The sequence below is a fragment of the Phyllobates terribilis genome, unplaced genomic scaffold (genome assembly GCF_046119375.1).
Source record: "Phyllobates terribilis strain yellow unplaced genomic scaffold, ASM4611937v1 Scaffold_8__6_contigs__length_399053987, whole genome shotgun sequence".
Classification (NCBI taxonomy): Eukaryota; Metazoa; Chordata; class Amphibia; order Anura; family Dendrobatidae; genus Phyllobates; species Phyllobates terribilis.
Window position 1 is genome coordinate 127,686,448 of NW_027362768.1, and position 27,767 is coordinate 127,714,214.

General features: G+C 43.2%; 1 protein-coding gene across 5 annotated transcripts in view; it reads left to right on the forward strand.

Moving 5' to 3' along the window:
• LOC141156841 (uncharacterized) overlaps positions 1–25,570 on the forward strand; it is a 58,137-nt gene extending 32,567 nt beyond the window's left edge. For 2 of the 5 annotated variants that reach the window (XM_073643266.1, XM_073643270.1), the window contains 11 exons: positions 749–805; positions 5,104–5,157; positions 5,873–5,926; positions 6,910–6,948; positions 7,672–7,725; positions 8,344–8,394; positions 11,495–11,548; positions 12,491–12,529; positions 20,084–20,155; positions 20,244–20,279; positions 21,564–25,570. In XM_073643266.1, the coding sequence (XP_073499367.1) occupies positions 749–805; positions 5,104–5,157; positions 5,873–5,926; positions 6,910–6,948; positions 7,672–7,725; positions 8,344–8,394; positions 11,495–11,548; positions 12,491–12,529; positions 20,084–20,155; positions 20,244–20,279; positions 21,564–22,363 (1,310 nt within the window). In that variant the 3' untranslated portion in view covers positions 22,364–25,570. The remainder of the gene's footprint in view (positions 1–748; positions 806–5,103; positions 5,158–5,872; positions 5,927–6,909; positions 6,949–7,671; positions 7,726–8,343; positions 8,395–11,494; positions 11,549–12,490; positions 12,530–20,083; positions 20,156–20,243; positions 20,280–21,563) is intronic. The other 3 variants (XM_073643267.1, XM_073643268.1, XM_073643269.1) reach the window with 3 other exon arrangements.
• Positions 25,571–27,767: the final 2,197 nt, after the last annotated feature.

Genomic DNA, 27,767 nt, shown 5'->3' on the forward strand with positions numbered 1-27,767 from the left:
TTGTTAGCAGGATTGCATCTCTCAGCCGGTAGGATCGAATCCCATCTGATGTGATGCATTTTTATAGGACATGTTTATATGATATTTTAATACACATTTTATTTTTTTTTTTGTGCAAAATTACACTTCTTTTATTTCAAATGTACAACAAATATGGGGTTATCGATGTAATATATATGTTTTCTTATGAACTATACAATGACTTGTTGCGTTATAGCTGAACTTTGACACTTGCCCTCTTATGGGTTTCCTCCTCCCTTTTTTTGCTTTCCTTTTTGAATCTTTGAGTATAAAAACGAAGGTCTGTAACTATTGTCCAGTTTTGTTATGTCCTGTCCTGATGAAGAAGTTGAATAAACTTTTGAAACACATTGATTTTATAACCTGCAAAATGAAATAAAAATCCTTTATTGGAATTTCTGAATTCAAGTCAGTCTTTCCACGTGGACCGCTTAAACTCCACATTTCCACACCACTAAAAAATATATATATGGCCAAGTGTTTTCCCTAAAAAATAATAAAGACCTTCATTTACAAATTGCATTCTGTGTTTACTTGTGTTATCTTTGTCTAACATTTAAATTTGTTTTGCATGTTTGTCACACTTAAATGTTTCAGATCACAAAAGAATAAGAAATCAGGAAGGGGGCAAAGACTTTTTCCCGCCACTATGTGTGTTTGGTTATAGATATGATGATATTATTTTCTTTGTGTGTGCCCTGTGAACTTACAGCCTTATGTTCTTCAGATCAGACATTTCAAACATCCCAATACAAAGAGGAGAGAGGGAGCTGGAGAAGCACAGGTATATTATATGTATATCTTGCACCTGATTTTTTTTTTTTTTCTTGTACCAGTTTATTGCTTTCTGATTTTTGCATCCATTTAAGTGTTTTACAAACTTGAAAAGATTACAAATGATTACAGGAGCGAGGAGGCTTCTGCCCAAGACAGTAAGACTTCTCATAGAAAAGACAGATCTAGTTTATTACCATCTCTGCCTTCCTGATCGCGGTGTGAACACTGTTGAACAAGCGCCGTGTATATAATCCTGATCGCAGGTCGGGAACGGGAGCTGCGGTGTCCTAGCAGGCATGAATCAGCGCAGGAGATTGAATTAGTCCTGTAACTGGGGTTAATATGGTACTTACTTGGGAAATCAGCATAATGAAAATTAAATGTTGTAATGCCCTCTCCCAAAATATATTTTATGACCACGTATGAAATAAAAAAGGAAATAAGCCACTATCAGTCTGAATCACTGCTTCTAGCCCCGCTCCCTTGGGAAAAAAAGGCATGTCTGATATATAAAAATAATTGATATGAAAAGGAGAGCAGAATTTACAATGTTTCATGGTCTTGATTAGAAGGGCCTCTGTTTCGGTAGAGCAGATCTGTAACGCTACGATGTGGTCAAGTCCTTTCACTGTCTTCAAGCTCTGTACACGCTGGATGTCTTTTGTCCAACATTGTTATTTGACGTAAGAATTCATTTTGCTGCTGTTCTCTCTCTCTCAAACTGTTAATTTAAAAGCTATTGTAATGTTATTCCTCCCGTCCTCGCTCGTGTGGAGATATAGGGATAAGATAATTTACTTTTACCATTAATTGGATTTTCCCATATGCTTTGCAGTAAGTAGCACAGGGTTTACCCTATCCTGTTTATTGTGGTATAGTTTGCTCTGAATTTTCGTAATAAAAAATTTCTCAGCATGAAACGAAGGTATTAATATGGATTCGGTAAAACCCAGCCGCAGCCTGGGCTTCATAGGAGGACTAGGATAGCAATGATGGTGGCCAATGGGGTAGTGGGACCATGGCAGTCATTGCAGTCACTGGAAATTGCGGCATTTAAATTGACAGCTGAATTTATAATACCACCTACATCTATCTTTATCCGCTTCTACGTTATCTGCACCTATCGGTTTTCTCAGGAGTGATTGCCAAAACCAGGAGTGGGTGATAAATGCAGAATTGGTGACTTGTTTCTATTATACCTTTTCTCTGATTGTTCCTCACCTGGTTTTGGCTCCAACTTCTGAGAAAAAATACTGACCAAATACTGATAGTGGGGCCGTGGCCTTACACAGCACCGTGCTCTTTGTATTGGCTGTGCTTTGTATTGAAGACCAGCCCATCCATTTATTTGGATAGGGCAATTGGTTTTAACCCCTTTAACTTTTGGATGGCCTAGGTGTCAGACTGCTGTGTTCATCAGATTACCACTTCTATACTGTCGATTTTAACTTCTCATACACAACTATATCACAATCTAAATTTCTAGATCTAATTTGTAAAAATATGATTGATCTCATCCCTTGGGGAACTTCTTTGCATATTATTGAGGGGAGATGATCGATGCTATAAGGGTATGTGCACACGATGCAGAAATGCTCAGGAATTTTTCCTGAGCGTTTCTGCATCTCTCTGGCAGGAAAAAACGCATGCGGATTGTACATGCGGTTTCCTGCCAAGGACATGCGGAAATGAAGCGGTCTTCACTTTCATTTCCGCATGCGGGTTGACAAGCGCTTCCCAAGCGATTTTAGCATCACTTGGAAAGTGCTTGTCAACTTCACACTATATAAATCCATGCAGCCGGCATGGATTTATATAGTGTGTGATGTCAAAAAATAAATATATACTTTACCCTCTGATGGCCCCCGGTGTCCTGCTTCATCGGTCCCGGCTGCCGGCAGTGAAGACTGTAGGACCTTCCGACGTCAGCGTCACGTGACCCGTCACATAACTCTGACGTCAGCGAAGGTCCTTCATTCAACCGCGAAGTGCGCGGGAAGCCGGCAGGACGCAGCGCGGGCCGTCAGAAGGTGAGAATATATATATTTTTTATTTTATTCTTTTTTTTTAATGGTACCTGGGTCTGGATGAGAGTCCTCTCATCCACACCCGGGTACCATCCGCACATTAGACCGCATGAAAAGCGCATCAACATATACAGTGATGCGGATTCCATGCGGTCTAATGCAAGTCAATGGCGGCAAAAGAGCAGCGTTTCCGCAAAATTAATTGACATGCTGCGGATTTTTGACCGCAGCGTTTACGCTGCGGAAAAATCCGCATCATGGGCACAGCACATGCGGATTTCCATTGGGGAACATTGCTGCCCTTCTACCATGCGTTTTTCATGCGTTTCCGCGGCGTTTACGCAACTGCAAAAACGCCGCGGAAACGCATGAAAAACGCATCGTGTGAACTCAGCCTAACTCTTGGCCAACTCCAGCAAGCAGGGATGTGGAGTCAGAAAGCCAAACCTCCGACTCCTCAATTTCCATGACTGCAACTCTGACTCCATGACTCTGATTCTGACTTCCTCATACATGGCTTATGTTTAAGTGATAAAATTACTGTAGTAAAATGGTAACATCAGACTTTTAATCATTATTATGATAGAATAGTGTCCAAAGTAGATTAGAAAAGCGGCACCTTTGCTTTCGTAAGTTTACTCAGTAGTGCAGGACTAAGCACCTATCCCATACGAACCGGGTGCATTAACTTCTATACAAATAAGCAAGTCCATGTAAAATAACAAAAAAAGACAGAAGGCACTCACCGGTTCATGTAAAAACTTCTTTATTGTTGCGTTAAAATCACAACAAGCTGGGGGGTACATGTGTTTTAACACCTGTGCCGACGACGGCCGTTTTGCGCCTATGATAGTTTATTGAAGGTTTAGATATGCTTTAAGAAGTACTAACCTTAATCCTGCTTTCCTGTTCACTCCAGCAGTTCTGAGATGAGTGCAGGCATTCCTTCCCTGTGTGTTTGTTTTTTTTCACCCTTATCTGTAGAGGAGGAGCTTCACTACTTATCATGTACATAAACTGCAGCACAAATTCATCTCAGCTAAAAGTCTAGACCCTTACTTAGATCAGGAATAGGACAGACCTTTATAGGACATTTCATAACTTTCCCAAATTCTTATGAAAAATATATTCCCCACAAACTACATTGAACTACTGTACCCAATTTATTATATATTTTAGGAGTTGGAGTCAGTCCATTTTATACCGACTCCACCAAAATGGACACTGACTCCACAGTCCTGCCAGCAAGAGTTATGTAATATCTTTAATGTAGCTTTAGGCTATGTGCCCACGATGCAGAAATGCTCTGGATTTTTTCCTGAGCGTTTCTGCATCTCCCTGGCAGAAAAAAACACATGCGGATTGTACATGCGGATTGTACATGCGTTTTTCCTGCCAGGGACAAGCGGATGTGAAGCTTTCTTCACATGCATTTCCGCATGCGGGTTGACAAGCGATTTTAGCATCACTTGGAAAGTGCTTGACAACTTGGTCACACTATATAAATCCATGCAACTGGCAGGGATTTATATAGTGTGACCAAAAGAAGGGTAAAAAATAAATATCATACTTACCTTCTGATGGCCCCCAGTGTCTTTATTCGATGCATCTCCTTCAGATGGACTGAAGGACCTGCCGACGTCAGCGGTCGCGTGACCCGTCACATGACTAAATGACATCAGCGCAGATCCTTCAGTCCACCGCGAGCTGCCGGCAAGACAAGCACACCGCGGGCCATCATAAGGTAAGTATAATGTATATTTTTTATTTTATTCTTTTTGTTACAGATTTTATGGTACCCAGGTCTGGAGGAGAGTCTCCTCTTCTCCAAACCCGGGTACCATCCGCACATTGAAACGCATGGAATCCGCATCTACAGATCCAGTGATGCGGATTCCATGCGTTTCAATGCAAGTTAATGGCGGCGAAAACGCCGAGCTTCCGCAAAATAATTGGTAGTGCTGCGGATTTTTCCGCGATGATAATCCACAGTGGAAATTTTCTGCAGCATGTGCGGATTATTATTGGGGAACATGGCAGACCTTCTACCAAGCGTTTTTTAAGCGTTTCTGCAGCGGAATTGCTTAAAAAACGCATCGTGGGCACACAGCCTTACTGACTCATCTCTATCTTCCAGGTGTTTGAAAAAAATATTAAAATTATCCTCTTTTTGTGTATTGTTTGTTCTGTGTGATCTTGTGTCATAGTTTTGTTTTTTTTCATATTTTTTTTTTTTCTGTCTATATTTTTCCTTTTTGACTTGTCAATTTTTCTGCAGAGACTACAAAGATACGACCCGTCCTGTCTAAAGCACATGTTGCTCGTTCTGATGGTATGTGAGGTTTTTTTAACATTTAAAGGTCTTATCCAAGACAGTATGTACACGGAAATAATGGATCAGCACTCCGTTAGCGTGGTGCACGTGGAGTAAAATATGCACAAAGGAAGTAATTCCCGGCACTCACATGTTCAGTGAATAATTGCTCTTTTATTTCATTGCTCCAAAGCAACTTTGGAGCAATGAAATAAAAGAGCAATTATTCACTGAACATGTGAGTCCCGGGAATTACTTCCTTAGTCCAAGACAGGACCCCTATACACTGCAACACAACGGTGCTAACCACTGATCCACCACACTGCCTTACAAGAAAACATAAATATCCTTATAACAACGTATTATTTTTAATAGGAGTGAATAAAAAAACACAAAAGAACATAATTTTCTTTACAAATAAATAAATATATGATGGCGGCACAATCCCGTTAACGGCTGGATGTCACAGTTGTTATAGAAAGACCAGAGATTAAATCACAATTCTGCATTTTGAATTCCCAACAAGGCTAAATTTTTCCAATATTGTGTTTTCAAAAATTCTCCTAATGAATGTGCAATTTCAACAACTGCTGTCTAAAATAGTATTTGAACACAGATTCTCCCCAGAGCAGCAGTTCAAAGCAGCTTCTTCCCTGTGTGCAGGTCCCGGGCTTATAGTTTGTGTTGTTTCTTATTTATATTCTTATGTTTTGACTTCTTAATTTATCTGCAGAGGCTACAAAGATACAACAACCCCCTTCGGAAACAAGTGACTCTTTTTCTGACGGTATGTGAGTTCTTTGAAGTGTAAAGGGGCTGTCCAGCATTAACGGGGGAAAAACGCGGCTGCTTTTTTTTAAAGAAAAAAATAAACATGACCTCGCCTGTCCGCATGTTGTAACTTGTATTGCAATTAAATGGGTGCTCTGAGAATAGAAAAATAATAAAGAAAATGTCATTAGGAAGAAATCCTTAAAAAGTAACCGTCATTAAATCTATATGACACATAAACTTTTTAATATATCTCATCAGATAAATCTGCTTCTTTCTACTCCTGATCTGATCGTTCATTTTTAAGATTTTCAATTTACAGATAAAATCTGTGTTCAGTGAAGACATATTTTTACTTTACTGAGACAGGAGGTGACAGTTGGTGCTGATCAGATTCTATGTAGAGGGAGGGGTAGGAGCTAGAGCCCCTCCCGCTTCCCTTATACATGGCAGTTGGTGCTGATAAGATTCTGTATAGAGGAAGTGGGAGGGGCTCTGCTTCTAGCTCCTCCCTCTACATAGAATCTCATCAGCACCAACTGTCACCTCCTTTCCCAGTAATGTAAAAATCTGTTTTCACTGAATACAGATTTTATCTGTACATTTAAAAATCTTAAATCAGTTATCAGTCCTGATGGAGAAAGAGGCAGATTACTCTGATATATTACAAAGTAATATAACTTAATTTCACATGTACTATTGATTTGTGAAGTGAAATCTAAAACAACGGTTACTCTTTAAATTAGCAAATGATCTGTGTTTTATATAGGAAGTTAATCACTATAATGCATGAACATGATCACTTTTTTATATTGAAAAACCTGTCCCGGGAAAGTTAACAGGACAGGAGCCTGTGAGCACGTGCAGTCGGGGGCTTTCCTGCTGTGGCCTGGAGTCTATACATTAAAAAAGTGGCCATGGTATTCTAATTCTGTACAACCCTTTTACAAATCAATACACTAAATCTATGAGTATTGTGTGTTGTCTTTCATATCATAGAAGAAGAAGAAAAGACATTTGGTTATCAACAAATAAAAGGTACATGGAGAAGACGGCTTATTTTGCTGTGTAATTAATATACCTCCGGGTTTATGGGATTAAGAAAACGTTTTAATTTTTAAAGAAATTCTATTTTTACCGTTTTCAGGAATTAAATCTACAATTTTTTTGTGATTTGGTAAAAGTTTTTTAAAGTAATTCCCTACTTAATAAAACAGATCAAGACTTGGGGCTTTTTACTTTGAAACCATAAAAGATCAGCATTACTTTGCTATTTTACTTTGAAACCGGGCAACAGAAAGGGAATCTGTCACTGGGTTTTTTGCTACCTAATCTGAGAGCAGCATGATCTGATTCTTGCGATGTATCACTTACTGAGCTGTTTGCTGTAGTTTTGATAAAATCCCTGTTTTATCCGCAGGAGATTATCCATAGAGGAATGGTAAAGCTGCTGCGATGTCCTCCATAATCATGAGATCTGTATAACTCCGCCCCATCACTGATTGGCAGCTTTCTGCCTATGCACAGTGTACACAGAAAGCAGCCATTCCATTGGTGGGGGCTAGGTTATACAGAGCTCATGAATATGGAGGACTACATGGTAGACTGTTTACTAGTCCTCTAGTGATAATCTCATGATTAAGAGAACTGATAATCTGCAGCGTCTTACATCTTGTGACAGTCTCAGGTTTTCTTTTTCTATGACAAGAAACAAAACTATATCTATGTTCTTCTGCTTTGACTTTGACAATTTATCTGCAGAGACTACAAAGATACAACCCGCCCTATCTAAAGCCCGCGCCGCTCCTTCCGATGGTATGTGAGTTCTTTAACATTTATAGGTCTTGTCCAGAACCCCCCGTGCTGCAGCACAACAGTGCTAACCACTGATCCACTGCTCTGCCCTATACTAAAATTTACATATCCTTATAGCTTGTATTATTTTTAATAGGAATGAATTGAAAAAAACACCTACAATTTTCTTCACAAATATGATGGCGGCACAACCCCTTTAATAACTGCTGGATGTTACAGTTGATACAGATAGATTAGAGATGAGATCTGTCATAGAACGACCTGCATTTATCAAACAAAAATTCAAAATTCTTCCAGATATTGATGTGTTTTTCAGAAGCCCAAATCCACCTTTATTGTTAACTCACCCAGCGAATGTGCAATTTCAACAACTAGTGTAGAAAATAGTGTTAGAACGCAGATTCTTGCTAGAGCAGCAGTTCAAAGCAGCTTTTAAAAGAGCCTCAACTACACAGTTAAAACAGCACTTTCTGCTTGGCATTTGTAAAGGAAGGAAACAAAATAAGGTAACACTGCATTGCAAACGGACAGGCAACTTTATCATATGTCAGTTGTTACTCAGTAAAACACTGATCCTTTTTTTTTTTTTTTTTTTTTATATATATATATAATTCACAGACCGTGGAAAAGAGTCCTTCGTCTATCAGCGCTTTCAATCAACACCAAAAGGTACTTGGAGAAGTTCATGTGTTGTAATAGAAGTATTTCCTTTCTATAATAAAGGAACAATACCATTTGACATGAGAAAAGCATCCAGCCATTTTATAAATGCTGATCTAGTGTCTGCCTTTACTAGCACTCCACAAACTGCTCGAACTGGAAAGAACCCTTTTCTTTCTGGATGCCTGAATCCCCTTTCCTCCACACATAATGGATGTCCCCTGGTTCTTTGTAAGGTTTTTGGAAGGAATAAGTTATGTTTTCATGATTAGCCAGAATGGCTTACACTTCGGCATATGCTATAGGTTTCTCAGCGGCTGTTGTTTTTATTTCAGCTTTGTCCCATTTACTCTGCCCAAAGAAAGTCTGTCAAATTTAAAGGGAATCTGTCAGCAGGATTTCACCCCACAAACTATTTATATGCACATGTTGCTCTTTCAAAGACAGTTCACTGAGAAATTGGCATTTGAGGAGGCAATGCTGAGCGGGGAAATAGAACTGGAGTGACGGAGGCTTCAGATCTTCTATAGCCATTTGCATATCAACTCTAACGCTGGTTTCTCAGTAACAGGGGGCCATGTAAAGGTATTGCTGGAATTGTCTTTGGAAAAGCTACATGTGCATATAAATTGTGTCTGGTGTGAAATCCTGCTGACAGATTCTTTTTAAAAGTATATAAGTATAGATGGAATGAAGGATTTATTACGGAGTGTCAAGATGGAAAGCTCGAGCATGGGACTGCTACTCAGTACAAAGAAGACACAGATATTGACTACAGCCAGATACGACCGGACACATTTGAGATGGACGGCGACGCGCTGGAAGTTGTAAAGGACTTCAACGTACTCAGATCGACGATCACTCAAGATGCAGCGACGACACCGGAAGAAAATAGCTATGGGCAAATCTATAATATAAGGCGGGATGCGTGTTTCTGTCTGAAGCCTCGATAGACTGCGCATGCGTGACGCGCAGTCTGGCTCCAGAGAGAAGCAGGCATCCATCCGTTACAGATAAGAGGAGGTGTATGGCGCCGGAGATCGCGCGGTATGCGTAGACACTGAACGCACACTGCGATCTCCGGCGCCATACTAACATACCTGACCGGGAGGAGCGTTTCCGCGGCGCATCTCTTCGCTGGAGCCCGGGGGCGGAGTGAAGGCGTCGGACCGGCGCGTGTGCATTGCGCTATCCGGCGCCATTTTACTGAAGACACATGTACAGACACTCCGGCCTCCGGCAGAGAGGACACAGCAGCGCTGGAGTACAGAGAAGAAAGGCGAGTATAACTGTTTATTTTTTTTGTATGTGTGTACAGTGTGAAAGGGATGAGGGGGGCCACACCTACCAGGATTGGAGGGTGAGGGGGGCCACACATACCAGGATTGTGGGGTGAGGGGACCATGCATACATCAGGATTGGGGGGGGGGTGAGGGGTACCACGCATACCAGGATTTGGGGGGTGAGGGGTACCACGCATGCCGGGATTGGGGGGTGAGGGGTACCACGCATGCTGGGATTGGGGGGTGAGGGGTGCCACGCATGCCGGGATTGGGGCGTGAGGGGTGCCACGCATGCCGGGATTGGGGAGTGAGGGATGGGGTGCCACGCATGCCAGGGATGGGGGTGCCACGCATGCCGGGGATGAGGGATGGGGGTGCCACGCATGCCGAGGGATGGGGGTGCCACGCATGCCGAGGGATGGGGGTGCCACGCATGCGAGGGATGGGGGTGCCACGCATGCGAGGGATTGGGGGTGCCACACATGCCGGGGATGGGGGTGCCACGCATGCCGGAATTGGGGATGCCATACACACCAGGATAGGGATGAGGGGTGCCATACACACCAGGATAGGGATGAGGGGTGCCAAGCATAGAGGGGTGCCACGCTTACCGGGATTGGGGCTGAGGGGTGCCACGCTTACCGGGATTGGGGCTGAGGGGTGCCACGCTTACCGGGATTGGGAGTGAGGGATGGGGTGCCATGCATACCAGGATGAGGGATACCATACACACCAGGATGGGGGTGAGGGGTGCCACGCATACCGGGATTGGGAGTGAGGGGTGCCACGCATACCGGGATTGGGAGTGAGGGATAGGGTGCCATGCATACCAGGATGAGGGATACCATACACACCAGGATTGGGGGTGAGGGGTGCCACGTATACCAGGATTGGGGGTGAGGGGTGCCACGCATACCAGAATTGGGGGTGAGGGGTACCACGCATACCAGGATTGGATGGTGGGGGCAGCACAAATACAAGGAATGGGGGAAGCACATACCAGCATGGGAGACCATATACCAATAAAAAATGCTCGCCACCCGGGCGTAGAGAGGGTTCAATAGCTAGTCAACAATAAAGTCCCTGGACAAGGTCTTCAAATCGAGGAACATTTCACTGGTGATAAAGACACGGCTTGTACATAGTCTGGTGTTTTCTGTGGTAAGATACTGATGAGAAACCTGGAACATAAAGAAACAAGACAGAAGAAGAAACGACTTCTTTGAAACGTGGTGCTGGAGAAGGATGTTATCAAACCCATGGATGGGAGGAAGAACAAATAAATAAATTTTGGGACAAATCAAGCCAGACATGTCACTGGAAGCAAGGATCACCAAGCTACGACTTGCCTACTATGGAAACCTCACACAAAGAGAACGATCACTGGAGAAGGACAACATGGTCAGAATAGAAGGAACAAGGCGAAGAGGAAGACCAGCAACCCGATGGCTTGATACTATCAAGTTAACACTGTAGAAGACCCTGGTGGACCTATCAAGGCACAGGATCAATCTTCCTACAGAACGTTCATCCATCAAGTCAGCATCCATGGCTCAAGATCGAGCCAAAGGCCATTAAATAAAAAAAGTAATAGCTGCAGACAAGCACGATGTAATGTCCGTCACCCACATTACTCACTCTTCTCTGTCCTCTGGGTGATGTACAGTGGAAAAGAAGAAACAGCATCCAGAAAGAGGCAGGCTTTTTTTTTTCCCTTTTTTGCACTGCATGTGTAATATATGTATATTAACAGAGCTGCATAGTTTGTGTTGTGTCCTATATATATATATATATATATATGTTTTGACTTCTCAATTTATCTGCAGAGATTACAAAGATACAACATCCCTTTTCTAAAGCACGTGTCTCTTTTTCTGACGGTATGTGAGTTCTTTAAAGCTTAAAGGGGTTGTCCAGAATTGCAGAAAAAGTCTGTTTTCTTTTAAAAACCTCATCACAGCTGTCCACAGGTTGTAGCTGGTATTGCAATAAAATGGGTTCTCTGAGAATAGAAAAAGAAGAAAATGTCATTAGGGATAAATCCTTAAAGAGTAATGATTGTTGTTTTTAATTTTTATTTAATAAATCAGTAGTACTCTTGAATATAAGCAGCTTTGTAATATGTTATCAGAGAAATCTTCTTTTTCCCTCCTGGACTGATCTTTCACTCAGTTCAGGGGTAAATTCTGCATTCAGTGAAGACAGCGCTTCATATTACTGAGATAGGAGATGGCAGTTGGTGCTTTTGAGATTCTTTGGATAAGGGAGGAACTAGAGGCAAACACTGACATGATGCTGCAGGGTCATCTGAAATGAGTTACATTTCTCCATAGAACTTTATAAGCACCAACTGCCATCTCCTATCTCAGTAATGGGAAAATCTGTATTCACTGAAGCCATATTTTCCAGTGAATTGAGAATAAATGATCGGTCCTGGAAGAGAGAGAAGCTGATTTCTCTGATTAAGATATATTAAGTTTCTTATTTTCACGACTATTGATTTTTGAAACAAAAAAAAATTAAAACGGTTACTCTTTAAATATTTTTAAGCAAATGACATATAGTAGAATCACTATTGTACATTAAATTGATCACTTACTTGACAGAACCTAGAAGGTTAACAGGACTGGAGCCTGTGTACTTGGTGGCTTTGCTGCTGTGACCTGAAGATTGACAGTACTGTACATGGAAGAAATCTGCCATGGCAGTCTAATTCTGGACAACCCCTTTATTACTGTATCAACATTTACTGCTAAAACAATACACTAAATCTGTGAGTATTGTGTATAGAACAAAACAGATTGTTGTCTTTCATATCATAGATGAAGAAGAAAAGAAAATTGGTTATCAACAGAAGAAAGGTACATGGCAATGACTGTGTAATTAATATACATCAGGGTTTCTGAGATTAATGAAGCGCTCCCATGAAGTCCTTTTATTTGTTAAATGTGTACCTGCATGTAATGCAGTGTGAGCGGATCAATATACTCTCCTTCCGCTGTTTTCCCCGGTGTCGGCGCTATTCTTCTCTGCTTCTCAGTGACGTCACCGCAGTTGTGACTAGCCGGCTCTCTCCATGCACTCTGCGTGAGTCAGAAGTCACCGTTACAACGAAAGCCTATAAAGCCTCGTCCATAGGCTTACATTGTAAAGAGACTTCTGTGTCACGCAGAGCGCAGCGTGTCCTGGAGAGTCTGCAGAGCAGTGACGTCGCTCAGTAGTGGAGCAGAACCGCGCTGAACACCGGCGAGGGCAGCGGTAAGGGAGTATATTCATACACTCGCACTATGTTGCATGAATATATACACACATTTAATGAGTATAAAACGCAATGGGAGTGCTTTTTTTAAGAACATGTTTGCATTTTAAAGATATTTAAAGTGTTATCTCCTTTTCAGGTATTAAATCTACAATATTTCTGCTATTTGGTAAAAGGTTTTTAAGTAATCCTCGAATTATTAAAACACTTCAAGCCATTGGGCTTTTTATGTTGAAACCATACAAGATCAGCATTACTTTGCTGTTTTACATCGAAACCGGACAACATCTGTAATAATATTACATTAAAGAATCTGTCACCAGGTTTCTCTATCACTTCCAGGGCTGCTTGCTGTAGTTTTGATAAAATCCCTGTTTTCTAGTGATAATCTGCTGATAAGACTAGTAAATTTGCTGCCAAGTAGTCCTCTATATTCATGAGCTGTATATAACCCCGACCCATCACTGAATGGCTGCTTTCTGCCTATGCACAGTGCTCAGAAAGCTGCCACTCAGTGATGGGAGCGGGGTTATACAGAGAACTGCTAGATCTGCAGCAGAGAAACACCAAGGTTACTTACCGGTAGCTGTTTTTTCCTGAACCCATGACAGCACACCTTGAGAGAGGGATCCACCCCACCAAGGACAGGAAACTGTCTGAAATAAAAGGGCGGTACCTCTCCCTCGCTTCAGTTGGATTACAGAGCATTGAGAGGACCTCCAGAAAAGGTTACACACATAACCAACACCTACTATATATATACACACATACATATACAGTACAGACCAAAAGTTTGGACACACCTCATTTAAAGATTTTTCTGTATTTTCATGACTATGAAAATTGTACATTCACACTGAAGGCATCAAAACTATGAATTAACACATGTGGAATTATATACTTAACAAAAAAGTGTGAAACAACTGAAAATATGTCTTATATTCTAGGTTCTTCAAAGTAGCCACCTTTTGCTTTGATGACTGCTTTGCACACTCTTGGCATTCTCTTGATGAGCTTCAAGAGGTAGTCACCGGAAATGGTTTTCACTTCACAGGTGTGTCCTGTCAGGTTTAATAAGTGGGATTTCTTGCCTTATAAATGGGGTTGGGACCATCAGTTGTGTTGTGCAGAAGTCAGGTGGATACACAGCTGATAGTCCTACTGAATAGACTGTTAGAATTTGTATTATGGCAAGAAAAAAGCAGCTAAGTAAAGAAAAACGAGTGGCCATCATTACTTTAAGAAATGAAGGTCAGTCAGTCCGAAAAATTAGGAAAACTTTGAAAGTGTCCCCAAGTGCAGTTGCAAAAACTGCAGTCTATATAATTCCACCGAAAACGTAAAGTGCTCACCAGGGTGTGAGAAAGAGACGGTGGGGGGGGGGGATTACGGGTGCTGTCATGGGTTCAGGAAAAACCGGCTACCGGTAAGTAACCTTGGTGTTTTCCCCCCACCCATGACAGCACACCTTGAGAGCATTTTGCAGAATATGAGGGACCACCGCCTGAAGTACCCTTCTCCCAAATGTGAGGTCAGAGGAGGATAGATCCAACCGATAGTGCTTGTAGAAGGTGGATGGTGCAGACCAAGTAGCAGCTTTACATATCTGGTCAATTGAGACGTCTGCTCTCTCTGCCCAGGAGGTTGCGACAACTATGGTGGAATGAGCTTGAATACCGTCCATTTCCGGAACTCCTGTAGATATGCAAGCTAGACAAATGGCCTCCCTAAGCCACCTAGAAATAATTCCCTTTGACACCCCGTGACCTTTCCTACTCCCCTGAAAGGCCAGAAACAAGGAGTGGTCCTTCCTCCACTGACTTGTCATGTCTATGTACTGTAGTAAAGCCTTTCTAATATCCAGATTGTGGAATCTAACCTCACCGGGGATTTTTGGGTTACTGCAGAATGAGGGAAGCACAATCTCTTGATTACAGTGGAATCTGGAAACTACTTTCGGAAGGTATGCTGGATCTGTACGTAGGACGACCCGGTCATCATGAATTTGGGTGTATGGGGGATCAACAGAAAGGGCCTCCAGGTCACTCACCCTTCGGGACGATGTTAGGGCCACCGGGAGAATGGTTTTCAGGGTGAGGAACTTTGGAGAGATAACCTGCAGGGGTTCAAATGGGTCGCCAGAGAGTGCGTTTAAAACCAAATTCAGGTCCCAGGGAGGGACTCTGAGAGCCCGAACTGGCTTAGCTCTGGAACAGGATTTAATGAATCTAGAGACCCACATGTTCCCCGCCAGGTTGCAATTATAGAGCGCCCCTAGGGCGGACACCTGAACTTTAAGCGTTCTCTTAGCTAACCCCAGGTCACGTCCCTTCTGTAAAAACTCTAGGACATCTTTAATTGGAGGTTTATCCGACAACAGGGAGTCTATGGAATCCAGGAATTTTGCCCAGATTCTGCTATAAATCTTAGTTGTTATGGGCTTCCTACTACCCAATAGGGTGAAAACTAGGCCTGGTGAAAACCCCCTATTGTTCAGTAACAACCTCTCAAATTCCAAGCCGCCAGATGGAAATCTTTGGCTTGTGCATGGAACATCGGCCCCTGGATGAGAAGGTCCGGCAGAACCCAGGGATCCGAGACCGACATTAGGGGAAGCAGGGAGAACCAGGGTCTTTTTGGCCAAAAGGGGGCTATCAGAATTATCCTTGCCCCCCTCCTCCCAAATTTTCCTCACAACTGCCAGGATCATTACTATCGGTGGAAAAGCATAGGCCCTCCTGAACTTCCAGGGTATGTGGAGAGCATCTACAGCATAGGGATTCTCTGTTGGATCTAGTGAACAGAATCTCTCCACCTTCCTGTTTGCCCTGGTGGCGAACAAATCTATGTCCGGTGACCCCCATAGTTGGATAATCTGCTGGAAGACTATCGGGCTTAGAGCCCACTCTCCTTGTCTTAAAGTGTGGCGACTGAGGAAATCTGCCCTTGAATTTTCTACCCCCCGGATGTAAAGAGCACTGAGGGATGGAAGATGTTGTTCTGCTAGATGCAGGATTCGGTTTGCCACTACCATAAGGGAGAGTGATCTTGTTCCTCCCTGGTGATTTATATAAGCCACTGTCGTCAGATTGTCGGACCTGATCTGGACATGGCGACCTTGTATGTGGGGAAGGAAGCCTATCAGGGATTTCTCCATTGCCAAAAGCTCTCTTAGGTTCGATGATGTCCCTATCTCGTGACGTAGCCAGAGCCCCTGAACCGAGAGATCTGCTAGATGACCCCCCCCCCCCCCCAGCCGGAGCCCCTTGCATGTGTTGTAATTGTATGGTCGACTGGTCTGGACCACTACAAGCCTGAGGTCAGATTCTCCCTGTTTGTCCACCATGAGAGGGAGTCTACCGTCTCCAAGGAAAGAGAGTCTTTTTTTCTAAATGTCCGTTGAATGATTTTTGCGCTGACAGGACCTCCCACTGAAGAAGCCTCATATGACCTTGGGCCCATTTGACTGCCGGGAGACAAGGACGTCAAGGAGCCCAATAGGGACATTGCTCCTCTCAGGGACCTGACTGGAGACTTTATGGCCCTTGAGACCAGGCTGATTATTTTTCAAACCTTGTCTTCTGGGAGGAAGCAGGCTTGGAGTTGGGAATTTAGGGTCAAGCCCAGAAAGATCTGAGTCCTTGAGGGGGATATTTTTGATTTTTGAATATTTATCAACCATCCTAGCTGATGTAAGGCTGTCCTGACCTCTAAAAGTTGGGAGGAACAGTGGTCCTCCAATTTCCCTATTACCAGAAAGTCGTCCAGGTAGGGAACGATCATCACGTTTTTGATTCGGAAAATAGCTGTCACCTCCGCTATAACCTTTGTAAACACTCTCGGTGCTATCTAGAGACCAAAAGGTAGGGCAGTAAACTGGAAATGTCTCAATTCCCCTTGGATGAATAGGGCTACCCTTAGGTACTTCTGGTAGTCTGGATGGATTGGGACGTGATAATAGGCATCTTTTAAGTCGATAACTGCCATGAAACAATTGTGGTGTAGGAGTTTTACTGCCAAGTTCACTGATTCCATTTTGAAAGTCTGGTTCTCTATCAGCTGATTTAGACATTTGAGGTTGATAATGGTCCTTAAGGACCCATTTGTTTTTTTTATCACCAATAGGGGGGAATAAAATCTCCTTCCCCATTGAGAACCCGGAACTTCGTGAAAGACCTGCTTGTTGACCAAATCTAGCACCTCCGACTCTAGGGCTATCTGCTCCTCCCTGGACTTCCTCCTGGAGGTGATCATGAAGGTTTGGTGGGGGACTTGACTGAATCGTATCTTTAGGCCTTTCTTTGATACTCAACACCCAGGGATTTGACGTAATGGCTTCCCAAGCTGGGATAAAATGGGAAAGCCTTCCCCCGACCTCTAGCCCTGCATCATTCGGGAGATTTTTTGGTACTGGAGGATGGCCCCCCAAACATGTAACCAGAGTCTTTTTTAGATCTGGGCCCCCATCTTTTCCTTTCTCCCGGAGGGCGACCCCGGTTAAATCTTTTCCTCCGAAAGTAGGACCTTTTTGTGTCCCCCGTGAACCCTGGGAAACCTCTCTTCCTGTCGCCAGCCTTCTCCAAAAGCTCATCCAGTTTTTGGCCAAACAAGAGTTTACTATCACAAGGAAGGGAACAAAGTTTATGTTTAGACTGCAGGTCTCCTGGGCAATCCTTGAGCCACAGGGCTCGTCTGGCAGCGTTGGATAAGTTTGCAGACCTGGCAGCGAGTTTAACCGAATCCGCTGAGGAGTCTGCAAGGAAAGCCGACGCTGCCTGTAGTAAATGTAGATTTATCTCTGGATATCTTTTTATCCTTGAGCTGGTCTTCTAATTGTTGAAGCCACACCATGAGTGACCTAGCGACACAAGTGCCTGCTACCGCTGGTTTCAGGCCCCCTGTCCCCACTTCCCAGGTGTGACGCAGGAAGGAATTTGCCTTCTTATCTAGAGCATCCTTTAGACTGCCCGAATCTTCCAGGGGTAGGGACAATTTTTTGGATGATTGGGCGACAGACTTGTCAACTTTAGAAATTTTATCCCAGGACCCAGAGACACTATCCTCGAAGGGGTACCTTCTTTTAGAGGATGAGGGTAACACGCCCGATTTCTCAGGCTTCCTCCATTCCCGGTCTATAATGGTCTGAATTTTAGGTTTCACTGGAAAGGAGCGTCTTTTTTTTTTCCTCCAGGCCTGTGAACATAATGTCTTCCAGGGACCTCGCTGCTTCCAGGGACCTCGCTGCCTTCTCCTCCCTCAACCCAATGGTAGATCTGACCAACTTGTCCGTATCCTCAATAGGAAAACAGGGCCTACCACTGTCTGATGAAGAGAAGGATGATGAATCACTGAGGCATAGATCCTCTGACTGGGAGGATGAATCCTAGTCGGAGGAGATATCCTTATGGGAGCTCTCTTTCCCCTTAAGTAAGCCTTTTAGGGAATCTTGAACCTCTGTACGGATTACGGACCTCAAATTAGAAGCAAAATCCGGGGTGCTCTCCGCTATGATTGGCAGAAACAGCTTTGTGCAAGCTGTATTAACCAAATCTATGGAAAGGGGGAATTGACATAAGGCGCAAACCCTGTCCTTCTGTTTGGCCCTACTCTTCTTAGGTTCCGGATTTGGAGGCTGTGGCGGGACATAAGATGAATCCCTTCCGGATGGCCCTGAAGCGTCCGGCACCTTACTTCTTCTGCTGCTGCTACGGTTGCTGGAGCGGCTGTCCGCGTGAGAGGCGTCCGACTGCTTCTTCCGCTGGCGTTGTTGAGATGGAGTGGTCATCTGCTGCTGCTGCTCCTGGCTGTCCTGGTCTGCCATAGCTGCTATACCACAAGCATGAGTATAGGCAGCGTTTGACCAGGACAACCCCTCCACCTTAAATAGGTCACATCCGGAACCTCCTCCAGATCAGGTGTCCTCCCCCATCCTGACGCCCGCCGGCCGAGGTTTCAAAAGCCAGCCGGCAAGCGCTTACAGGGCGTCGCCATGATGGATGATGTCATCGGGCACGCCTCTCTTTGTGCACAGCGCCGTGACGTCAGGCGCGTCACACCCGGAAGACGCCACTCCCAGCGTGCGGCCAGCCAGGAGCCTGTGGCAGGGAGAGGACAGCGCAGCGGTCTGCGGGGAGCCGGAGCCCTCCTTACCGTCTGCTCACGCTCGGACACGGCTCCAGGGAACCGCGGACGGCGCTTCTGGAACCCGATGCACAGGCCAGCGCCCGCTCTTCCACATCGGACCAGGCCCAGGTAAGTATGGACATCTTTTTTAAAGACAGGTTCCCATCAAGGACAGGAAACCAACTGAAGCGAGGGAGAGGTACCGCCCTTTTATTTCAGACGGTTTCCTGTCCTTGGTGGGGTGGATCCCTCTCTCAAGGTGCGCTGTCATGGGGGAGGGGGAAAACAGGGATTTTATCAAAACTGCAGCAAGTAAGTGATACATTGCTGGAATCATGGTCTCTGCCCCAACATTGTGCTGAAGTCAGATGGGGTAGCAAAAACCTGGTGACAGATTCCCTTTAAGGCCCAAATAGCCCAGGGATTATTGAGGCCACAGGAGTTGTCTTACGAGAGACATTTGAGGCGCATTCATAGCAAATGTGCACAACTTGATTCAGAACTCCCATAGCAAATGAATGGAGGGGGCCGGCACATGTTCGCCACCTCTCTACTTATTGGTGGATCTGAATTTATCAGTCATTGATGGTATATCCTACTGATATATCAGAAATGTCACTCGGAAGACAATCCTAGTTTTTACACAATATTTAGGTTGCCAACATCAGATCAATTGGGGTCTGACTTCCAGCATCCAAGCTGATTGAAAAATCTGCCGCACTTACATCTTCTTCAATATTTACTACCCACAGCGCCTTACATCTTGTTCTGGCAGCGTCTGGTACTGCAAGTAAATGGGACTAAGCTGCAATACCAAGGACTGCCATAACAAAATGTACAATACTTTGCCCGGTAAAAGCAGTATTGGGGAAACGCCACTGATCGGAGCACCTCGGCCCCTTTAATTATGGCAGCAGCGGATGTCGGACCTCCAATAGAATAGGCCATTAATATCAAAGTTCCAGAACTAATAGCTTATAGGAATGTTACTTTATTGCCCTCTTCATCCTCTTTTATCATTTCTGTTTCTCAGATACCTTTCATCCCAGACATGATGAAGGCAATAAGCTAAACCACTTTCCACCAAAAAGTGGTGAGAAGGCAGGTAAGGTCCTACTGCTGTGTATGTGATGCATGTAGAGCTTACGTTATCCATATATATTACGTGTTCTAAGTTCTGTTTCTTTTTACAGTATGCACTCCCACCCGGCCCTTCATATGTTTTTCTGGTGTGTATATAATGTGTATATACAGACACAGTACTCTGACTGTTTTTTGTTTTTCTTCTCTAATACGGCATATAGGACTAGAATGTAATGTGCACAGAATGATCCCATTAAAAAAAAGACAGATTGGATGTTAAAACGTATTACGATTCCCCTTACAAGTTGCCTACATGCCCTTTCCTGTGGTTACTGATTATCCGACACCCACTCTGGCCCCATTGCAGCAAGTTAAATTAGCTTTACTTTGTGTCTGTATGTAGAGAGATTACACTTGTATACTGTTGATAACGAGGGTTTTACACTACAATTTGCACTTATAGGCTGTGTGCCCACTATGCGTTTTTTTAAGCGTCTCTGCAGCGGCAAAAACGCATGGTAGAAGGCCTGCCATGTTCCCCAATAATAATCCGCATGTGCTGTGCACATGCTGCGGGAATTTCCACTGCGGATTATCATTGCGGAAGTGCTGCGTTTTCACCGCCATTGACTTGCATTGGAGCGCATGGAATCCGCATCACTGCATCTGTACATGCTGAATCCATGCGTTTCAATGTGCGGATGGTGCCTGGGTGTGGAGGACAGGAGACTCTCCTCCGGACCCGGGTACCATAGTACCTGTAAAAAAAATAATAAAATAAAAAATAAAGATATATTTACCTTCTGATGGCCCGCGGTGTCCTTGTCTTCACTTGCCCGCAGCTCGCGGTGGACTGAAGGACCTGCGCTGACGTCATTTAGTCAAGTGACGGCAGGTCCTTCAGTGTACCGCGAGCTGCCGGCAAGCCAGGACGGAGCAAATAAAGACTCCGGGCGGCCATCAGAAGGTAAGTATAGATTTATTTTTTACCATTCTTTACGGTCACACTATATAAATCCATGCCGGTTGCATGGATTTATATAGTGTGACTAAGTTGTCAAGCACTTTCCAAGTGATGCTAAAATCGCTTGCAAAGCGCTTGACAATCTGCATGTGGAAATGCATGTGAAGAACGCTTCACTTCCTCTTGTCCCTGGCAGGAAAAACGCATGTACAATCCGCATGTACAATCCGCATGCGTTTTTTCTGCCAGGGAGATGCAGAAACGCTCAGGAAAAAATCCGGAGCATTTCTGCATCGTGGGCACATAGCCTTATAGTAAATATTGAGGCAAAGCTTTTATCTTAGCGAGCATCTGTCCTAACATTCTGCTGGGATCTCCCTGTACAGCAATAAAAATAGAATAGGAATCCAGCAACTAGTTTCCATTAGCGGCAGATGTCACAGCTTTTTTTTTTTTCCCTGTTTAGGAAGATGCGTGAAATTCTTCCTCCTGCTCCTCCTCGTCCTGCTCATTGGCTCTGCAGCCATCTTTTACCTCCTACCAGAGTCCTTCCATAAGATCGCCAGTCAGATGAAGTTTATAAATGAACCACAAAACAAGAAAGATCTCAAGAATGAGTTTGCGATGCTCTCTGGAAATTTCTCCAACCAGTCTGAGGAGATGTGGAGAAGAAGTAGAATCATTCTGGAACGCCACCTGCAAAGCTGGAAGGAGAACAGCGAGCCGGCTATAATCCTCCTCACGGGAGCCCGGGACGCAGAAGAAACCCTGCGCTGTCTTGGCACCCGGCTTGCAGATGTCTATTCCTCCTCCTTGGGTGGTGGCTACACGGTGATCTCTGGATCAGACTATACATCTGGAACTAACGAAGAAGTAAAAGAACACATTGACAATGCTCTCAGTGCCGTTTTCCAAACCACGTCCCATGCAGCGGTGCTGCATCGTCTGGAGCTACTGCCCGCCGGGTCCCTGCTGATCCTCTACAAATATTGTGACCATGAATCGGCCATGTTTAAAGACGTGGCACTGCTGCTCACCGTGCTTTTGGATGATGCAACCCTGGAAAAGAACATTTCACTTATGAATCTGGAAGAGAAAGTCAGATCGTTTTTAATCCAAAAATTAATCGACTTAGACGCCAAGGCTTCTCATGACGGGATGGACGAGGACAAATTTAGCGGAGTCTGGAGCCGCATATCCCATGTCGTCCTTCCCGTTTTCCATGAAAAAAATATCACAGAGAAATGCGCAAAGAATCCGAACTAAAGCCTAGAATGAGGTGAAGGGTGCAGCGTTTGATGTCCGGCCGGGGATGCACCGCCATTGTCAGTGTCCTGTGGATACAAAAAAAAATCAGATTTAGCTTTGTTAAATGGTGGAATCAGCCATGTTTAAGCTTCACCCTACTGTGTGTGAGATAAAGGACATTATATTGGTGTTTCTGGATATCCCCAGCATTCAAAGGACAGCGCCATTAAAAAAAAAAATAATTGGAATCTCTTCACTCACATAGTTTTCCCGACCCCTCTGGACAGATGCTGATTTCATCAAATTAAAGAAAAATGTACTTGCCCACCTGGAGGTGGATACTCCTGTTTTTTTGTACTTCTGTTCCCTTTCTCCCTGTTTGCTTTACTTATAATACCTCTACTTACAATGCATAAAGTGAAGGGACGTGTGCTGGGATCACTCCTAGCAGATTTAATAACTTGTAATATATATTCCCAGCCTAAAAACATCATAGTGGTTAGTGAAAAAGCTGCAACACGGCTAAAATAAGTCAATAATGTATACTAGCCCGTGTCATCCTAGCCGTCATGTCCTGTACACCCCAAATGACCGCTGCAGCCAATCACTGGCCTCAGCTGTCTTGTGCCAGTGTAAGCAGAAGACGTTTGTGAACATAGTGCTGGGATGACGTGGGTGAAATATATTCGTTAATCAGCTCAGGAAACCCCTGTAGCATGGCATCACACGTTGTGTATTTGGTCTGCGGTTTTTTCCACTTAGATTTGCAGGCAGAAAATCCACAAAGTAATAAAGTACCAGATGAGCAGATGAGATCTCAACAAATCTTGCTGACCTTTTTTTTGTGCAGAAATCAACATGAGGTGCGGATTTCACCCCTGACAATGGGACGGGGGAGAAACCTAGTGAACCTGCAGCAAAATCCGCATAAAAGTTGTGCATATTGTGCTAAAGATACTTTGGAAATATCAGCAGAAAATACACAACGTATAAACCTACCCTGGGGTGTAAAGAGACACAGTCTGCACTGGAGCTGTAGACTTAAAACGGGAGGGAATCTTTACCATATTGTAAAATTTTCAGTTTTAATTTTATATCTATTGCAATAAATGAAAAAATAAATAAATTCAAGGTTCTGGACACGGCCCTCGTTTGTTAAAATTCTGGGATCCGGCTAACATACATTCAATGTATAAATGTATACAGCAAGTTCCCCTAGTGACAGACGGCAGCCAGAGATTCACCTTTTCTGTCTGCGTCCATATAACAGATTTGGAGTTCAGTTCTGGAGGTAAAATTGAGGGCATATCAATAGTATGCGATCATACGAGGAGCTCATGGCCGCTTTAGGCTCCTGCGTCCTGCTAGTAATTAGTGTGAAACGCTTCCAGAAATCTGTCAGCAGAGATAAAATCGTAAATCTACCTCTAGAGAACAGGACGAGCGATACTGCGCCACATTTATCTACCTTCATCAGATTTGGCTAAAGGCTCAGATAGATATATAGTACAGAACAAAAGTTTGGACACACCTTCTCATTTAAAGATTTTTCTGTATTTTCATGACTTTGAAAATTGTACATTCACACTGAAGGCATCAAAACTATGAATTAACACATGTGGAATTATATACTTAACAAAAACATGTGAAACAACTGAAATTATGTCTTATATTCTAGGTTCTTCAAAGTAGCCACCTTTTGCTTTGATGACTGCTTTGCACACTCTTGGCATTCTCTTGATGAGCTTCAAGAGGTAGTCACCGGAAATGGTCTTCACTTCACAGGTGTGCCCAGTCAGGTTTATGAACCAGGAGCTCTTGGCAAAGTTGTCCGTTACAGAGTACGAGGGAGTAGCGAGAGAGAGCAGGCATCTATTGTGTATGGGGGCATTAACTTTGTTTTTTAACCCTAAAAGGGTTTTTTGAGATCAGTCTCGAGGGTACAGAAATGTGCCTGTAATTGGGCTGCCCAATAGACATGAGAAACTAAAAGGACTTGGTCACTTTCTAAACTGTTCTGATCTAAGCAATCCTAAATTTCTTACCCTGCGCTGCGTCTTAAGACCCATCGGACCAGCGGTGTAAACACTGGAGAGCAATGCGGTCACCTCCATAGCAAACAAGATTGCATCCGTCACGTGAGTAATCACCTGACTACTTCCATCCACCTCTGCACAGCCTGGGAAAGCAGTATCTGCACATGCGCTGAGTGTTTATGGCCCCTGCAGAGTAAGCGCCAGGGATGCGAAAAAGGGAGTGACAGCCCCCATCTTGAGTGCTATGAATGCGGCTGTACCGCAGTCAACAGGGGACCTGATCTTGGAATTGGGGGCATTTACAACTGCTTCTTATATTATTTGTACATATCTGTTGAAGTTTTTGCAGTCTTTAAAGGCTTTCTGAGCAGCACTTGGCTCCATTTTTCTTTAATTTAGTTTATAATATATTCTCGAGTGTATTTAAATTTGTTTAGTCTTTGGTAAGGAACACAACATGCTAGAGGGCTTGGCTTTTTGGAATGGGTAGGGTCTCAGTAATTTAGGTAAGTTCACAAAGAAAAATTGCCATTATTTTTTTTGTTTTGGTTTCTCTGATTTTTGGGAAAACCACTTCGAAAAAAAAACCCCTCAAAAATACATCCCGTGAACGCAGCCTGAAGATGCGGCTTTGACCAATCCCTTTCGGTGTTGCTCTGTAGCAATTGTGAGGGCAGTCGACATAGGAGAGATGGGAGCGTGTAAATATTTTTGCAATTTTTCGCTTTTTTGAAGGTGGCACGACCTTCGTACTCTGCTTATGTAATAAGAGGATTGTTCTTAAAATGTTTTGCATCTGTGGCCGATGAATAACTTAAATATAATTAAGCCACATACAATGTGTTCATCGGCCACAGATGTCATTCACAAACTGTGTTTTATCCTTTTGCTGAAACATTAAAATTCTACTTTGCATATTTTATTATTTCTTTAACTTGTTTTAATGCTTTAATTGTATACATATATTATGTGATTGTGGTGGAATTGCTTCTTAAAATTTTGTTTGAAGATTGCTCATAGCTGACCAAGGAAAGGTTTTATTTTTTATAATAATGTTTTAGTCTACAAATTTTTTTTTTTCCTACTGAGATTTTCTTTGTATATTGTACCTGTGTGCACAGATTTAGATTGTTGCTTACTTTTGTACAATGAGAACTATTTTTAAATAATAAAAATAATCCAAACCTAATATGTATTTTTTTATACAATTTTTTTTTTATAGAGATTGATATGTTCTATTATTTATTTCAATAGGTGGCTTTTTATACAGATTTTCTATGTTTAAATTTACTGAATGTCAACGAAGGACAATTAAACTATTGAACTGTCATTTAATAGAAAAAAATATATATATATGAAAATGGCCTGGACAAAAATGATGGTACCCTTTAGAAAAAAATTACAAATAATTTGACCATTGAGACATGTTGAATTAAGGTGTGTCCTATAATAAGCATCATAGGTGTTTACAAACTTGAAGTCAGTCTGCCTATTTAAAGGGTGAAAAGTAGTCATTGTGCTGTTTGCTATCATGGTGTGTACCACACTGTACATGGACCAAAGAAAGCTAAGGAGAGAGTTGTCTCAGGAGATTAGAAAGAAAATTATAGACAAGTGTTAAAGGGGTTGTCCACTACTATAACTATAAAATAACACCCCTACTGTGGTGGTGCCATTCCAGCAGTGGCGGCACTGACTCTCGGGCTTGCATGACCGCAGGGTTCATGTGACATAGCAATCGGCACTGGCTTCGTTCTCTCTGCCTTTAGTCGTATCAGACATCAAGAGAAAGCGAGCGGCCAGCTTCACATTTGACTTCCTCTTGATGTCTAATTCGTCCGAAGGAGAGGAAAATGAAGCCAGTGCTGATTGAGACGGGGATGTCGAGTAGTGGACAACCCCTTTGGAGAAGGTCTTATAGCCTTTACCTTTAAACAGCTTGATGTTCCTACAGTTACACATATTATTCAGACGTTTAAGGTCTATTGGACTGTAGCCGACCGCCCTGGACGTGGCCACGAGGAAAATTGATAAATTGAGGAGACTGATAATACGAATGGTAACCAAAGAGCAGAACATCTTCTAAAGAGATTAGAGGTGAACTCCAAGGTCACAGTACATCAGTGTCGGTTGCATCATCCGTCACTGTTTTGCCCAAAGTGGTCGCAATGGAAGACGACTGAGGAGGAAACTACTATTAAAAGCAAATCATAAAGACTGGGAGTTGCCAAAATACATATTGACAAACCATAAAGCTTCTGAAAGAATGACATTTGAACAGAGGAGGCAAAACCTGGAGCTTTTTGACAAGTCGCTTCAGCTGTATGTTAAGAGGCAAAAATGAAGCATACAAAGAAAAGAACATTGTACCTACTGTGAAACATGAAGGAAGCTTGGTTAATTTTTAAGGCTGCTTTGTTGTGTAAGCACAAATCTGTGCAGGGTAGAATGAAATCTAAGTATTCAGGAGACAAATTTGCTGCCCAAAATCATAAAGCATGGACGGAATTACAGGAACATTGGTCCTCCAGCAGGATAATGACCCAAAACACAGCTGAAAACATCCAGAAAAAGTTAAGAGCAAAGCATTGCACTATTCTGTATTGGCTTCTATGAGCCCCAATCTAAATCTGGAACAATCCGAAACCTGCAGTCTGGAGAAGACTCCTACACACTTGAGACACGAGGAGTTTGCTTATGAGATGACCCAAATACCTGTGGACAGGTGCAGAAGTCTAACTGAGAATTAGGCCACGGCCCCACTATCAGTATTTGGTCAGTATTTTTTCTCAGGAGTGGGTGATAAATGCAGAATTGGTGACTTGTTTCTATTATACCTTTTCTCTGGTTGTTCCTCACCTGGTTTTGGCTCCCACTCCTGAGAAATAATACTGACCAAATACTGATAGTGGGGCCATGGCCTTACAGAAATTGTTTTGTTTTTTTAGCAGTGATCGTTGGTTTGACTTGCTTGGTGAGCGAGCGCACTGTCACTGTGCATGTTGCACAGTGAGCAAGGAAGGATTCAGCGCAAAAGGACATGCAATCTTCTTTATTTAGGGAAGTACACACCAGATTACATGTGTAATGAGTTACATTAACATCTACGCATTTCAGGTGCTTATAGCACCTTTAATCATCAATTAATGATGCTATAAGCAGCTGAAACGCATTGATGATAATGCAACCTTTAACATGAAAGTTCTATTACACATTCTCTAGTGTGTACTTACTTAAAGAAGATTGCATGTCTGTTGGCCTGGATCTATCCTTCCTTTTTAACTGCAATATGCTCAGTAACAGTGCGCTCTCACCTTCTCTGATGGGAAGTGACGAGCCACCAAGAGAGCGTACTGTCATTGCACATTGTAAGGAGAAAACCCAGC